At 48.3% G+C, this 16,031-nt stretch overlaps 1 protein-coding gene across 2 annotated transcripts in view; it reads left to right on the plus strand.

Annotated features, from left to right (window-relative positions):
* Positions 1-7,219: 7,219 nt before the first annotated feature.
* Positions 7,220-16,031, plus strand: part of DLEC1 (DLEC1 cilia and flagella associated protein) — a 90,430-nt gene continuing 81,618 nt past the window's right edge. For both annotated transcript variants that reach the window (XM_030328403.1, XM_030328404.1), the window contains exons 1-2: positions 7,220-7,633; positions 8,626-8,776. In XM_030328403.1, the coding sequence (XP_030184263.1) occupies positions 7,235-7,633; positions 8,626-8,776 (550 nt within the window). In that variant the 5' untranslated portion in view covers positions 7,220-7,234. The remainder of the gene's footprint in view (positions 7,634-8,625; positions 8,777-16,031) is intronic.

Below are 16,031 nucleotides of genomic sequence, written 5' to 3' on the forward strand. Positions count from 1 at the left end.
CTGAGACTGGGTCGGAACTTCCAGACTTTGGACAGCCCCCTCCCCGCCTGTGCCTCCCGCACATAGAGAAGGTCTATACTTTATCTGGCACTGAGTTCGGTGGTCCTGTCCTTCAGTAGGAGCGCCGCCCGCCCCTGCCCCTGGCAGGCCTGTCAGAGCCCTCCTTGGTTTCCCTTCCAGTCTGGGATGAGCACGCCCACACCGGCAGGCCTCACGTTGGAGCCCCCGCCTGGGGGCAGGGTGGATGAGGGGGTCCTTTCTCTGCCCTCACATCTGTCTCTCCCTCTCAATTCTAGGCCAGAACGCATGTCCCCAGGCCTGCCCTTTGGGGAACACTGACTTTCCCAGGGGGCCCACAATACCCTCTACTCAGCAAGTCAGGCCTCCTCAAGCCCTGTTCCTCTTTCCAGGCAGAGACCTGCTGAAATTCTGACACCAGCAGTTGCCTTGGCTTCATCTCAAGCATCATTCCTATTTATTCACGTCACCTCCCAGCTCTGAGCCCCAGGCTCCAAACTAGAGCGTTATTTAGGACTTTCGCCCAGGTGCCTGGGGTGGGGGTGGGGGGGCTGCAGCCAGGCTCTTCCTTTAAGTACCCCAGACCCACCCCACTCAGGCCCTCGTCTGGCATCTCGCCCAAGCAGAGGAGCTGAAGCCTCCTCCCTGGCCTGAGATTATTAGGCATGGCTGACTCAGAGTTGGCACAGGCAGCCAGGTTCTGCCAGAAAAGAGGGCTGGGCGACGCCCTGCTCAGAGCAACCAGGATGCCGACCTGACCTGTGGGTCAGTCTACACTCCGGGGTACTGTCCTCACCTCCCCTGTCGGCCCCTCCCTCTCTCACAGGCTGGGAGGCACTCTGCCTGCCTGTGCGGGGAGTATAGCTATTCGTCTTTGGAGGGGAGGGAGCCTGGAGGGCCTAGCATGAGGCTTTGTGCCCAACCACAAACCTCTGCCCTAAACAAGCAGGGCCCTCTGTGGGCCCAGCCCTGGCCTGGCGCCTGAATTACCGTCCCCGAAACCCAGCTCTCAGTTACCTCTGCAAGATGCCCTGAGATCCTGGTGACTCACAGGACTTCTGGCAAGCTCAGTTAGTGTGCAGAGAGGGGCCGTGCATGGCCAACCATGTTGTCCTGTGGTGGAGTCAGGCATCTTGCCACCTCAGTGGACCATCCTGTCTTCAGTGTGTGGGGGGGGGAAGGGGTGCAGGAGAAGGGGGCTTCTGGGATGACTGCAGACAGGGGACACCTAGTGAGGCCTAGTGTTAGGGTCGTGCCTACCTCCAGTCACTTCCCAGGCCACTCCACCACTATTCATTCTAGAGGCCTGGGGAGGGAAAGGATCAAACCTGAATGTCAACTTTCGGGACTGTCGGGCTCCTCTGTGCTTCAGGACTGGCCCCTCCCACCCCATCCCCCAGAAATGCAAACCTAGGCAACTCTGAGTAGGTGCGGTGGTTTATTCCGCCCTTCCTGGTCTTAGAAGCCCCTGCCCCAGGGCACGGGGATGAGGGGCTCTTTAAATCAGCTGCGTGGCTTCCTGTTGTGACACTTTGAGCAATCCCTTCATTTCTGTGAGCTCCACAGTCAGGAGCTGCAGTTTCCCTTGGAGTCCACTGAAATGACAGATGTCCCCTACCTGGTACAAGTAAGTGCCTGCTGGACAGACATAGACTGGAATCCTCTCTCCCCGCGGCTGTCCCCTACCTGGCCCCCTCTACTGAGCCTGGTGGTCACAGAGCCCAGCCTCAGGCTCTTGGTCTAAGGGCGTGCCCTGATGCTTGTGAGGCCTGGAAAACCCCATCTGAGCCCCACTCCAGAGGGTCCCGGACCCAAATCCGGACGCACTGGGAGGAAAGGTGAAGGCGGCCTCTCCCAAGGAAGCGGCTATGGCAAGTGCGGGTGCTCAGATCATGCCAGGAAGACAGTACTGACCGCGGAGGGATCCAGGATGCTGGGATGGACCACAGGGTGTCAGGGCCCATTGGTCATCCCAGGATAATATGGGACGACCTGGGTTACTTTTCCATAATTATATTCGTGAGATTTTCATTGTGTGTTTGTTTGTGAAGATAACTGTGATGTTTCTTTCACTGTGGACCAGGTCCCAATGCTTGCCCCAACCCTATACCACTCCACAGGTGTGGGGAAATACTCAGGAGACTGGCCCTCAGACCCCCCTGTGAGGGAGGAGCACACTTAGTCCGTGAACTGGAGAGGACCCTGCTCTGCTATTTCATTTGTTCAAAAACATTTATTGGGCACCTACTCTGTACCAGGCACAGTTCTAGAGGCTTGGGAATCATCAGTGAACAAAATATACTCCAAACCCCTGTCCTCGTGGAGCTTAACTTCTAGTAGGACAAAAAGAGACGCTATAATAAACATAAGAAGTGAGTTGTATATTACAAGGTGTGTAAGGTGAGGGAATTCTGGAAGGGAGAGCGTTCGATTTTAAATGGGCTGGATCTGGGGCGCCTGGGTGGCGCAGTCGGTTAAGTGTCCGACTTCAGCCAGGTCACGATCTCGCGGTCCGTGAGTTCGAGCCCCGCGTCGGGCTCTGGGCTGATGGCTCGGAGCCTGGAGCCTGTTTCCGATTCTGTGTCTCCCTCTCTCTCTGCCCCTCGCCCGTTCATGCTCTGTCTCTCTCTGTCCCAAAAATGAATAAACGTTGAAAAAAAAAATAAAATAAATGGGCTGGATCTTACAAGGCAAGTGACATTTGAGCAAAGACATGTAGGAGAGCCTTTCGGGGATATCTGGGAAAGAGGATTCTGGGCAGAGGGGACAGGAAATGTCGAGGCTGAGGCAGGTGTGTGGCTGGTGTGTTGGGGGACCGGCAAGGAATCCAGTGTGACTGGGGCAGAGGGAGAGAGATAATGAGAGGAGGCGAGAGGTAATGGGGACCAGGTTCTGCTGGGCCTTCTAAGGGCTTCCACTTTTACACTGGGAGAAATGGAGAGCACTTGGAAGGTTTCAGAGGGACATGATCCCACCCGTGTTTTCAAAGAATCACTCTGGCTGCAGGGAGGAGTATCATGGAGGCACAAGGGGTGAAGCAGGGAGCTGGGTGAGGAGGCTCTCGCAGTAATTCAGGTGATGGAGATGGTGGTCCAGACCTTGGCAGTAGGAGTGGAGGTCATGAGAAGCGGTAGGACTCTGGATACAGTCTGATGGGAGAGCCAGCAAGAATTACCAGTGGGGCCAGTATGATCAAGAGAGGAGTCAAGGATGACTCCAAGCTTCTGGCTGGGCCGGGGAAGGAGGCAGCTCCCAAAACCCGAAATGGAGAAGACTGAGGAGGAGGAGGGGCTCTACTCTGGACATACTAAGTTTGAGATACCTTCAGATGGCCAAGGCGACATATCAAGGACATGATGGATGTACAAATCTGGAGTTTTGGAGGCGGGTGCAGGTCTGGAATGTGGTTGAAAACATGTTGAAAACGTCCATCAGCTCTCACCAGCATCTCATAATGCTGGTGGAGATCTGCTCTGGGATCATCTTTCTGGAGGCCAGTTTGGCAGCTTCTCAAATATTAACAAGGACACACCCTTTGGCTACGCAATTCTAGTTCCGTGATATTATATTATTATCTAACTCTGTGATATTATCTGTATATTACATACAAAAACATTGTACAAGGTGAAGGGCGCCTGGGTGGCTCAGTCGGCTGAGCATCTGACTCTTGATTTCGGCTCAGGTCGTGATCTCACGGTTCATGAGATCGAGCCCTCCATCGGGCTCTGTGCTGACAGTGCGGAGCCTCCTTGGGACTTTGTCCCTCCCCATCTCTCTCTGTTCCTCCCCCACTTGTGCTCGCGTGCGTGCGCTCTCTCTCTCTCAAAATAAATACACTTCAAAAACAAAACAAAACAAAAACATTGTACAAGGTGAAGTTCATTAGGAGGCACCCGATTGAATAATTTAAGATATTTTCATACAAAGCCATACAGAGAAAGACAGATACCATATGTTTTCACTCTTATGAGGATCCTGAGAAACTTAACAGAAACCCATGGGGGAGGGGAAGGAAAAAAAAAAAAAAGAGGTTAGAGTGGGAGAGAGCCAAAGCATAAGAGACTCTTAAAAACTGAGAACAAACTGAGGGCGGATGGGGGGTGGGAGGGAGGGGAGGGTGGGCGATGGGTATCGAGGAGGGCACCTGCTGGGATGAGCACTGGGTGTTGTATGGAAACCGATGTGACAATAAATTTCATATATTGAAAAAAAAAAAGATAGTTTCATACAGTGAGTGGGCCTGCATTTATTTAAAAGAAACAAAAGTTCTGGTCAGCAGAACAGATTGTGAAAAAGTGAAGAAGGCAGCTCAAGCGATTCTCTTTGTGCTAAGAGGTCTGCCTAGGGGAGGAGGCCGGAGAGTGGTGCCAGCGAGGGCCCCGGCCCCTTGTTTCTTCTGGGGCCAGGTCCGAACCATTTCCTTAACTGGTTCAGTCAGGGGGCAAACAGAAGTCGAATGCTGGAGGCAGAATCAGGGATGAATCCAGCTTCTCAGGCAGAGGGAGACCAGTCCCAGAGGGGGACAGGAGTGGATATGGGGGAACCACAGAGGAGGGGGAAGCAAGGCAGGAGTGGAAGAGGCAGTGGCCTATATTGCTGAAAGGTAGAAGATAACGACGGAGGCGTGGCCGCTGCCACTGGACGAGCCCGAAGGTTGCCGGAGACCTCAGCCTGGACAGAGCAGAGGGGCTGAAGCCAGAGGGCGGGAGGGGTCACAGAAAAAGGGGAGGCCGCTCCCAGGCTGGGGCAGAGGCCCTGTGAGCTTCTCTGAGGCTGTCTGGGGGCAGCACCGAGACGCCAAAAGTGATGGCAAGAATCCACTGTCCTGTCCTTCCCCAAGACAGGGAAGGGGACCAGGGAGCTTCCACAGGAACTGCTTCTCACCAACAAGACCATATATATATATATATATATATATATATATATATATATATATATATATATATATCCTGCACTGGAGGCCCTGTCAATGGGCTTAGGATGTTTCAGCACATAATTCTGGGGCCCCAGGTACCTGGAGGGTGAGCATGGGACAGGTCTCTTTGGTCCCTCACGCTGCGGAGAAAGATGCTGGGGGAGATTCACAGCAGGGTCTTCTCTGAGGACGGGAAAGGTACTGAACAGGGTAGATAAGGGAGCCAGGCCCACCCAAGAGAAGCAGAAGTGGCCCAGGTCCGTGGGCAAGCACCCTGGGGCTCATCTCAGGGAGCGGGTTTCAGCTGTGAAGGCCCACAGGCTCACCCCAGGAGGAAAAAGCAGCGAATTGTATCAGCTGTGAGCAGAAGCCATCGTGTGCTAATGATGGCAGTCTGCGTGATCTCAAGTGGCTGTCCTGGACAAGCGTGGTCCTCTCCCCCCTTTCAGTGGAGATGATCCCCCCCACTGGTTGCACACACAGGTTATTGGGGAGTCATTCTGGGCCCCTCTTCTCTCGTACTCCCATTTTCCACCAGCAGGTCTTGTGAATTCCCCTGTTCACATGTCTCCAATCCATTCCTCTCCCCTACCCTAAACTCCCAATCCGCCTGCTTCCTAACCTCTGCATTACTTTCCTAACCCATCACCTTGATGCCTCTTGCCTCCCTCCAGTCTGTTCTTTCACAGCAACCGGAGCGCTGTCAGTAAACACAGAACTCATCATGACACCCCCACCTGAAGACCCTTGATGGCCCTTCTGTGCTCAGAATGAAGTTTAAATTCTCTAATGCTGCCTACAAACCTGCTTATGATCTGGCCCTCGCCGCTCAGCTTCATTTGTCCCGCTCAAACTCTAACTTCCACTCCTGAACTGCTGAAATTTTTTCCCCCGCATGCAGTGCTCTTGCCTGGCTTTTGTACCATGGGTTCCCTCCGCCCAGAGTGCCCCTTTTCCTCCTCTCCTGGCTTATTCCTACTCCTCCTTTTTTTTTTCCTTCACTTTTTAAAAAACTGGAGCGTAATTTGTATACAATAAGATGTATCCTCTATAGTCCTGCGAGGTTTGACAAAGCCATACAGTTGTGTAACCACCACTGCAATAAAGAACTTTCCATGACCCGCTTCTGGCAACCACTGATCTGTTTTCTGTTTTGTACTTTTCAGAAGGTCCTAAAAATGAAACCATTCGGTATATAGCCTTTTGAGGATGGGTTTTTCTACCTAGCGTAATGCATTTGATATTCATCCCTGCTGTTGTATCAGTAGTCTGTTTCCTCTTTATTGCTGAGAGCGTTTGTTGTATAGATGCACCCCAATTTATCCTTTGGCCAGTGGATAGGACATTTGGGGTTTTTTTTCCAGGAGATGGTGAACAAAGCCGCCATAAACGTTTGTGTACAGGATTTTGTGTGCCCCTAGGTTTTCATTTCCCTCCGGAAAATACCTAGGAGTGGGCCTCCTGTATGTGTAACATTCTAAGAAACTGCCACACCGTTTTCCAGAGTTGCTGCACCAGTTTGTACTCCCATGGCAACATGAGATTTTGAGTTTCCCCACATCTTCACCAGAACTCATTTGGTACATTTATTTAACTTCCTGACATTGTACTAAGTGTTAGCGGTATCACGCTGTGGTTTTAATTTCCACTTCCCTGATGACTAATGATGGTGATTTAAAAAAATCTCTGCCCGGTCTGCACTTCGTCCAAAAAGCCACTGTTTACGCTCCGTCCGCAGAATGATGAGGTCCTGTCACTTTGTGGTTCCCTGATAACCAACACTTATCGCCACCTTGGGCTTAACCCACTAAAAGCTAGCACTGTTTTCCAGTTCCCTCCCTGCTCATCACGCTGCTCTCCACGTCTCGGTCTCTCTCTCTCTCTCTCTCTCTCTCTCTCTCTCTCTCTCACACACTCACACACACACACACACACGACTGAGGGCAGAAGCAGCATCTTACTTCCTTTGGTATTTTCAGCTCCCAGCACAGACTTGAAATACATTCTTTATACCATAAATATTAAATGAGCGAATTAATAATTGCTTAAGAAATCAGAGAATGAACGGACGAAGAGAGGTAGTTAGGAACCAGGTTTTGCATCCAGACCGACCCGGCTGCGCCAGCGAACTGTGTTCCCACAGGTGCCTCACGCGAAGCTCACTTTAACAGGGTCGACAGAGAAGATGCGAATATTTACAACGGTGACGACACCGAAGGCACCGGCGAAGAGGGAGGCAAAGCGGAAGAGGCGCGGCCGGAAGCGGAAGGGCGGCAAGGCGTGAGCGGCGTCTCAGTTGCCATGGAGACGGGGAGAGCAGGGGAGCGGCTGTCTGCAGAGTCCGGGTCCTGCGCGTTCGGGGGCGCGACGTGGACGCCCGCCTCGCGTCAGGCCCGGGTCCGCAGCCCCAGCGAGTCCACCCGTCTGTCCTCGGTCGACTGCTCCGAGGCCTCTCACTACGGCTTTGGGGCCCGGGCCCGCCGCGCGGGGCCCGCCGCGCTCCGGCCGCTCCCCGAGCCGCCACTGCTGCGTCTGCGCCCCACCTCGCTGCGCACCCAAGACATCTCGCACTTGCTCACCGGCCTCTTCCGCAGCTTGTACACCAACGAGGTGATCGGCGAGGACCTGAGCGCGAACTTGATCAAGGCCCGCGGCAGCCAGGATGCGCGCCACGAGGAATTCGTGGACGAGCTTCGGCGGGTGAGGCGGCCCGGAGCCCCGCGCGCTCCCTGCCGGTGCTCGCCCGGGACGGGGCGGGGGACAGTGCGGGGGACCCAGGGCGCAACCCCAGAAAGGCGGGTTCCCACGGGACTCAACCGCTGGACAAATGCCGGCACCTGCCGGGGGCGAGGCCCTGGGGATGCCGCTGGGAAAGCGCAGAGTCCGTGCGTCGGTGCGTTCGACAGTGTAGTGGAAGGACGCGCTTTCCGCGCATTTACGTAAAACACACACACACACACACAGCCTATGTCTGGAGCACCTCTTCATCGTCATTTCTCTACATGCACACGCACAGTTACATGCTGCATGTATAAATAAAAGGCCTGGGGCAGATAGCTGAATAATTGTTCCCTGGAGATCGTGAAGCTAAAAGTCACCCCTTTGGGGCTTCCTGTGTTTGTGTCACACACCACAGTCGGAACCTAGGCATTCCGTGTCCAGATTTGAGGAAGCACGCCCAGTCCCTTGTACAGATGAGAACACACCTGCTTCCTCCTCTGTACAGGGAGGAAAGCAGCTGCCTTGGATCCGCACTGCCGAGGAATCCCTTGTAGGGAGTCCCAGATGAGCACGTTCCACCAGCAGAGGTCAACTGTGAAGGGGCTGGCAGCTGGAGGCTGACTGCTCCTTACACTCCCTGCTGCTAGGTAGCAGGTCCTTCCTTGAAGGGGCACCTGCCTGGCACAATTCTGTCCACCCCAGGTGGTGTGTGTGCCTTTTCCGCGTTTGCGTGGCAGCCGTGAAGGCAGGAGGCGGACTTTCAGGCTCGGCTCTTTCCCTGACTTGACCGTGAAACCTTTAAGGCGTTTCCCTCGGTGGGTCTCAGTTTTCCCACCTGTTGGGTTGGACCAGATGGTCTCCATAGTTCTGTGACTGCTCTGGGTTTCCCAGGAAGCCTGATGCTGGGGGGAGGGTGAGTAAAGCTCTGTGATCTCACCAGATTTCTGTGCGTTTGATGGTCTACCCGTCAGGTTCGGGAGCTCTACAAGCAGCGGCTGGATGAAATTGAAATGTTGGAGAGACATATCATTCAGGGCCGTGCACGAGCTCTTGCAGAGAAAGAACGCATCATGCAACAGGCCGATGTGCATGCCCAGGAGACCTTCATCAAGATGCCTCCAGGTGTGTGTAAAGAACTCCCACATGCCCCTCACCGGATTCCCCTGTTGTTAATACGTGACCGCGTTTGCTCCACTGTCTGCTTTCTAGCTTTCTTCTGAATGTTTGGAGAGCAAATGGCAGATGTGATGTTTCAGTACCACAGAACGCTCTAGCATGCACGTCTCCCAAACAGAGACTGCCCCCTACACCACCAGCATACCACCCTCCAAGCCTAGAAATCAGCATTTGTGCAACATTAACCTCCAATTCACAGATCCCATCCAGGTTTCACCAGCTGACCCACGGTGGCTTTTTCTCTTCTCTGGTCCAGGACTCTTTTAGTTGTGGGGCGCGCCTGGGTGGCTCAGTCGGTTAAGCGTTCGACTTCAGCTCAGGTCGTGATCTCACAGTTCATGGGTTCGAGCCCTGCGTCCTGCTCTGTGCTGACAGCTCAGAGCCTGGAGCCTGATTCAAGGTCTGTGTCTCCCTCTCTCTCTGCCCCTCCCCCCCCCCTCTCTCTCTCTCTCTCTCAGAAATAAATGACCATTAAAAAATTTTTTTAGCCAAGTGCAGTTGTAACACGATGTTACATCAGTTTCACATGTACGACTTAGTGACTGGACATGTCTATATTGTGCTCAGCAGAAGTATAGCTATCATCCGTCCCCATACGTCGCTATTACGGCATCATTGACTGCATTCCTTATGTTGTGCCTTTTATTCCTGTGACTTTATCATTCCATAATTGCCTTTCATGTTCTTGACAGCTGTTCCCCCCCCCCAGTTTTTTTATTGTGGTAAAATACACCTAAAATTTGCCATCTTACCTATTTCTAAGAGTACAGTTCAGAGATAGTAAGCACATACATAATGTTGTACGACCATTACCACCCTGCATCTCCAGAATTCCTTTTTTTAATGTTTATTTATTTTGAAAGAGAGAGCGAGCAAGCAGGGGAGGGGCAGAGAGTAAGGGAGAGTGAGAATCCCAAGCAGGCTCCATGCTGTCAGTGCAGAGCCGAGTTGGGGCTTGATCACAAACTGTGAGATCATGACCTGAGCCTAAGAGTTGGACACTTAACCAGCTGAGCCACCCATATGCCCCCAGAGCTCTTTTCATAGTTTTTTTTTTTAAGTATATTTATTTATTTTGAGAGAGCGAGAAAGCATGAGTGGGGGAGGGGTGGGGCAGAAAGAGAGAGAGAGAATCCCAAGCAGGCTTCGTGCTCTCAGTGCAGAGCCCAACTTGGGGCTCTAACTCATGAACCATGAGATCATAACCTGAGTCAAAAATCAAGAGTCAGATGCTTAACCATCTGAGCCACTCTGGTGCCCCTTTGTTTATATATGTAGTTTTTTTTTTTTTAAGTTTGAACTCTTTTCATTTTTCAAAACTAAAAATCTGTACCCATTAGACAATAGTTTCCCATTCCCCTTACCCCAGCCCCTGGCAATCACCATTCTACTTTCTGCCTTTATAGTTTAGACTACTCTAAGTACCTCATATAAGTAAAATCATATGGTATTTGTCTTTTTTGTGACTGGCTTATTTCACTTAGCACAATGTCCTCAGGCTTCACCCGTGTCATAGCATATGTCAGAATTTCCTTCCCTTTTAAGACTGAATAGTATTCTATTGTATGTATAGACCACATTTTTGCTAATCCATTCGTCCGTTGATGGAGACTTGGGTTGCCTCCACATTTTGGCTATCATGAATAAAGCTGCTATGAACAAGGGCGTACAAATAGCTCTTTGAGACCCTGCTTTTGATTCTGTTGGGGGTATATACCCAAAAGTGGAATTTCTGGGTCATATGTCAATCCCACTTTTAATTTTTTGAAGGAACCGCCATACTGTTTCCCACAGCGGTTATATCATTTTTACATCCCCACCAACAGTGCACCCGGATTCCCATTTCTCTACATTCTCACCAACACGTGTTATTTTCTGGTTTTTGTGATAGTAGCCATTCTAATGAGTGTGAGGTGGTATGGTAGTTTTGATCTGCATCTCCCTGCAAATTAGTGATGTTGAGCCTCTTTTCATGTACCGACTGGCCATTTATATATCTTCTTTGGAGAAATGCCCATGGAAGCCATTTTTTTGAAGCCATTTTTAAAATCATTTTTATTAAAAAAATTTTTTCAAATGTTAATTTGTGTGCGAGAGAGAGAGAGAGAGAGAGAGGAGAACGAGTGGGGGAGGGGCAGAACGAGTTGGGGACAGAGGATTCAAAGTGGGTCCTGTGCTGACAGCAGAGAGTCTGATGCGGAGCTCAGACTCAGGAATTGGGACTTTGAGATCATGACCTGAGCTGGAGTCCGACGCTCAACTCCCTGAGCCACCCAGGTGCCCCCGTCATTTTTTAAATTGTTGCCTGTGCCTTTGGTGTCATATCCAAGAAACCATCGTCCAATCCAGTGCTGTGAAGTGTTTGCCCTATATTCTAAGAGTCTTACTGTTTTAGGTCTTACATTTAGGCCTTTGATTAAAATTCTAATTGAAGTCCAATTAACATACAGTGTTCTATTAGCTTCAGGTGTGCGGTATGACGATTCGGCAATTCTGTACGTTACTCCATGCTCGTCACAATAAGCATACTTGTTTTTGTTTTTAAGTGAGTCGGCTTTATTTGCTCTGAATAAAATTTTGTGCTTCTTGGAACTAGCTTCTATAAACTATCAAGGGATCTTAATGTACAAGATATTCCAAAATAGCCAAGACTTATATTTCGTGCGGGGGTGGGGGGAAGCTCAGGAAGGAACTCTTGCTTCCGCGCTAGAGCTAACTCCCCTGACTTAAGTAAGCCTCCTCCCCGTTTCATAGATGAAACTGAGGTTCCGTAGGGGCGCCTGGGTGGCTCAGTCGGTTAAGCGTCCGACTTCGGCTCAGGTCACGATCTCGCGGTCTGTGAGGTCAAGCCCCGCGTCAGGCTCTGTGCTGACAGCTCAGAGCCTGGAGCCTGCTTCGGATTCTTTGTCTCCCCCTCTCTCTGCCCCTTCCCCGCTCATGCTCTGTCTCTCTCTATCTCAAAACTAAATAAACATTACAAAAATTTTAAAAAAAGAGAAAGAAACTAAGCTTTGTAAGTTTAGCTACCTTGTTCAAGGTCACCTAGCCAGTAAGTGGTGGAGTCCTTTTAGTCCAAATAGAATTTATACTCTCAGAGTGGCTGATACTCCAGCCAAATAAGGGAAGATAGACATTTGAGTTTTCGGAGGTAGGGAAGGGTAAACTGCATTTAGAGCAGGTTCTGTGTTCACATTCAGTAGTCCTAACCTTGGGGCGTGCCATTCTCCTAGCGGGCATGCAGAAAAGTTTGGAAGCATCTTTGATGTTCCAGTGAAGGGGGTGGGTTGTGTTTCTGTCTTTCAGTACTTGGCAGGTCAGGGATGCTGAGACATCCTGCAGTGTTGAGACCGTTTCACACAACAAAATACCTATCCCAAGAGGCAGATAGTTTCCTGTTGGGTAACATTATAGGTGCCTCATTAAGTTCTTGAGCTAGAAGCGGTGAAATTATGTTAACTCCCTGTGGCATGAAGTCAGACCAAGAGATGCAGTGACACTTACTGTCACTTATAAGTGTACTCTTAACCCCCTTTATTTCACCCATCCCCCCACCCCCCATTTGGCAACCACGAGTTCTTCATATTTAAGAGTTTTTAATTTGTCTCTTATTTTCTTCGTTCATGTGTCTCGTTTCTGAAATTCTACATATGAGGGAAATCATATGCTTATCGTAGCATTGTTTACGATAGCCAAGATATGGAAGCACCCAAGTGTCCATCAATAGATGAACGGATAAAGAAGATACGGTACATACACACAACGGAATATTACTCAGCCATAAAAAAGTATGGATCTTGCCATTTGCAACAACATGGGTAGACCTAGAGGGTATAATGCTAAGTCGAAGAAGTCAGAAAGAGAAAGACAAAGGTCTTTAACTTTCTTTTTAAGTTTATTGATTTATTTTGAGAGAGGGAGAGAGAGTTTGCACCTGAGTGGGCAAGAGTCAGCATGCACACATGAGCCAGGGGGAGGAGCAGAGAGAGGGGAGAAACAGAAAATCCCAAGCAAGTGGGGCTCGAACCCACAAGCTGTGAGGCCATGACCCGAGCCAAAACCAGGAGTCGGACGCTCAACTGACTGAGCCACCCAGGTGCCCCTGATTAACTTTGATAGGATGTTTTATATGGTGTTAGATAAGAGTCCAACTTCATTCTTTCGCATAAGGATATCCACTTTCCCCAGCATCATTTGTTGAAAAGCTTGTTCTTTCCTCATTGAATGGTATTGGCATCCTTGTCAAAAATCATTTGACCATAGATATGAGGGTTTATTTCTGGGCTTTTTATTCTATTCCATTTGTTTCTATGTCTGTCTTTATGTCAGTGCCATATTATTTTGATTACTATAGCTTTGCAGTAAGTTTTTAAATCAGGAAGCGTGAATCTTCCAGTTCTGTTCATTCTCTTTCAGGGTTGTTTTGGCTATTGGGGGTTCCTTGAGGTTCAATATGAATTTTGGGATGGGTTTTTCTATTTCTGCAAAACACATCCTTGGTATTTTGGTAGGGATTGCACTGAATCTGTAGATCACTTTGGGTGGTATTGACATTTTAGTATTAAATCTTCTAATCCATTAGCAAGGAATGTGTTTCCTTCTATTTACGTCATCTTTAATTTCTTTCAGCAGTGTTTTGTACTTTTTATTGTACAAGTCTTTCACCTTTTCAATTAACTTTTAGGTATTCTTTCTGATGCTATCTTTTTTAAAAAATTTTTTTTAAACGTTGTATTTATTTTTGAGACAGGAAGAGACAGAGCATGAACAGGGGAGGGTCAGAGAGAGGGAGACACAGAATCTGAAACAGGCTCCAAGCTCTGAGCTGTCAGCACAGAGCCGGACGCGGGGCTCGAACCCACGGACTGTGAGATCATGACCTGAGCCAAAGTCGGAGTTGGCTGCTTAACCGACTGAGCCACCCAGGTGCCCCTCTGATGCTATCTTAAATGGAATTGTTTCCATAATTTCCTTTTCAGATCATTCACTGTTAGTGGATAGAAATGCAACTGATTTTTGCATGTTGATTTTGTGTCCCGCTACTTTGCTGAATTCATATATTCTAACAGTTTTTTGTGGAGCCTTTATGGTTTTCTACATATAAGGTCAGATCATCTGCAAACAGATACTTTTGCTTCTTCCTTTCCAATTTGGATGCCTTTTTTTTTTCTTGCCTAATTGCTGTGGTTAGAACTACCAGCGCTGTGTTGACTAGAAATGGTGAAAGCAGGTATCCTTGCCCCTTGCCTTGTTCCTGACCTTCGAGGAAAAGCTTTCAGTCTTTTACCATTGAGTATGATGTTTGCTACTGGTTTTCCATCTGTGGCTTTTATCATGTTGAGGTGGTTTCCTCCTAGTCCTAGTTTTTTTAGTGTTTTTATCATGAAAGTGTGTTGAGTTTGTTTAATGTTATTTCTGTATCAGTTGAGATGATCATGTGATTTTTCCCCCTTCATTCCATTAATGTGGTGTATTACACTGATAAGTTTTTTCATATGTTGAACCACCTTGCATCCTAGGAATAGGTCTTACTTGGTCATCGTATATGATCCATTCACTAAGCTGCTGGATTCTATTTGCTAGTATTTTGCTGAAGACTTTTACATTGAGGTTAATAAGAGATACTGGTCTGAAGTTTTCTTGTGGTGTCTTTGTCTGGCTTTGGTATCAGGGTAATGCTGGCTTCATTGAATGAGTTAGTAAGTGTTCCCTCCTACTCCATTAAAAAAAAACTTCAGTTTTTTTAAATGTTTGGTTTTTTTTAATGTTCAATTCTGTAAATGTTTGGTAGAATTCACCAGTGAAACCATCAGGTGCAGGGAGGGCATTTTTTTGTTGGGAGATTAAAAATAATTTTTTTTTTAATGTTTCTTTATTTTTGAGAGAGAGAGTGACACAGAGTATGAGTGGGAGAGGGGCAGAGAGAGAGGGAAACATGGAATCTGAAGCGGGCTCCAGGCTCTGAGCTGTCAGCACAGAGCCTGACATGAGGCTCAAACTCACGAATAGTGAGATCATGACCTGGGCCAAAGTCAGACGCTTAACCAGCTGAGCCACCCAGGTGCCCCTTGTTGGCAGATTTTTGACTGCTGATTTAATCTCCTTGCTAGTTATAAGTCAATTCAGATTCTCTATTCCTGAGTAGATTTCTTTGGGATTTTGTCCTTGTAAGTTTCCTGTTTCTAGGAATTTGTCCACTTTATCTATGTTATTCAATTTCTGGGGGATAGAATTGTTCCTAGTACTCTTATAATCCTTTTTTCCCCCCTGTGGAATCAGTAGTAACATCCCATTTTCATGTCTGACTTGAGTCAGTTGAGTCTTCTCTTTTTCTTATTTGATCTAGCTAGAGTTTTGTCAGTCTTGTTGATTTTTCTGAAGAACCAACTTTTAGGTTCAGTTGATTTTCTCTGTTGTTTTTCTGTTCTCTATTTATGCTCTAATCTTTGTTATTTCCTTCATCTAGCTTTGGGTTTAGTTTGTTTTTCTAGTTCCTTAAGTTCTTAAAAAAAATTTTTTTTTGCTTTCTTAAGTTCTAAAGTTAGGTTGTTGACTTGAGATCTTTCTTAATTTTTTCGTATTTCCTTGTTTATTTTTAGAGAGAAAGAGCAAGTTGGGGAGAGGGGCAGAGAGAGAGAGAGAAAGAGAGAGAGAGGGAGAATCTTAAGCAGGTTCCATGCTCAGAACGGAGCCCAACACGGGGCTCGATCCACAACTCTGGGATCATGAGCTGAGCCAAAATCAAGAGTGAGACACTTAACCGACTGAGCCATCCAGGCACCCCAGATCTTTCTTTCTTTTTTTTTTTTTTTAAATGTGCTTATAGCTATAAATTTTCTCCTTAGCACTACTTTCACTGTGTCCTATAAGTTGGGTATGTTGTATTTTCACTTTCATTGTCTGTCCCTAAGTATTTTCTAATTCCATTGTGGTTTCTTCTTTGATCCATTTGTTGTTTACAAATGTGTGGTTTAAGTCCCACAGTTTAGTGAATTTTCCAGTTTCCTCTGTCCCTGATTTCTAACTTCATCCCATTGTTGTCAGAGAAGATACTCTGTATGATATCTATCTTTTAAAATCTATTGAAATTCAATTTGTGGCTTTATGTGTGGTCTGGGGAAGGTCTAATGTGCACTGGAGAAGAACATGTAAATAAATGGCTGTCGTTGGGGAGCGTACTGTTAGATCTCGTTGGTCTGTTGTG

Source organism: Lynx canadensis, chromosome C2, assembly GCF_007474595.2.
Source record: "Lynx canadensis isolate LIC74 chromosome C2, mLynCan4.pri.v2, whole genome shotgun sequence".
Classification (NCBI taxonomy): domain Eukaryota; kingdom Metazoa; phylum Chordata; class Mammalia; order Carnivora; family Felidae; genus Lynx; species Lynx canadensis.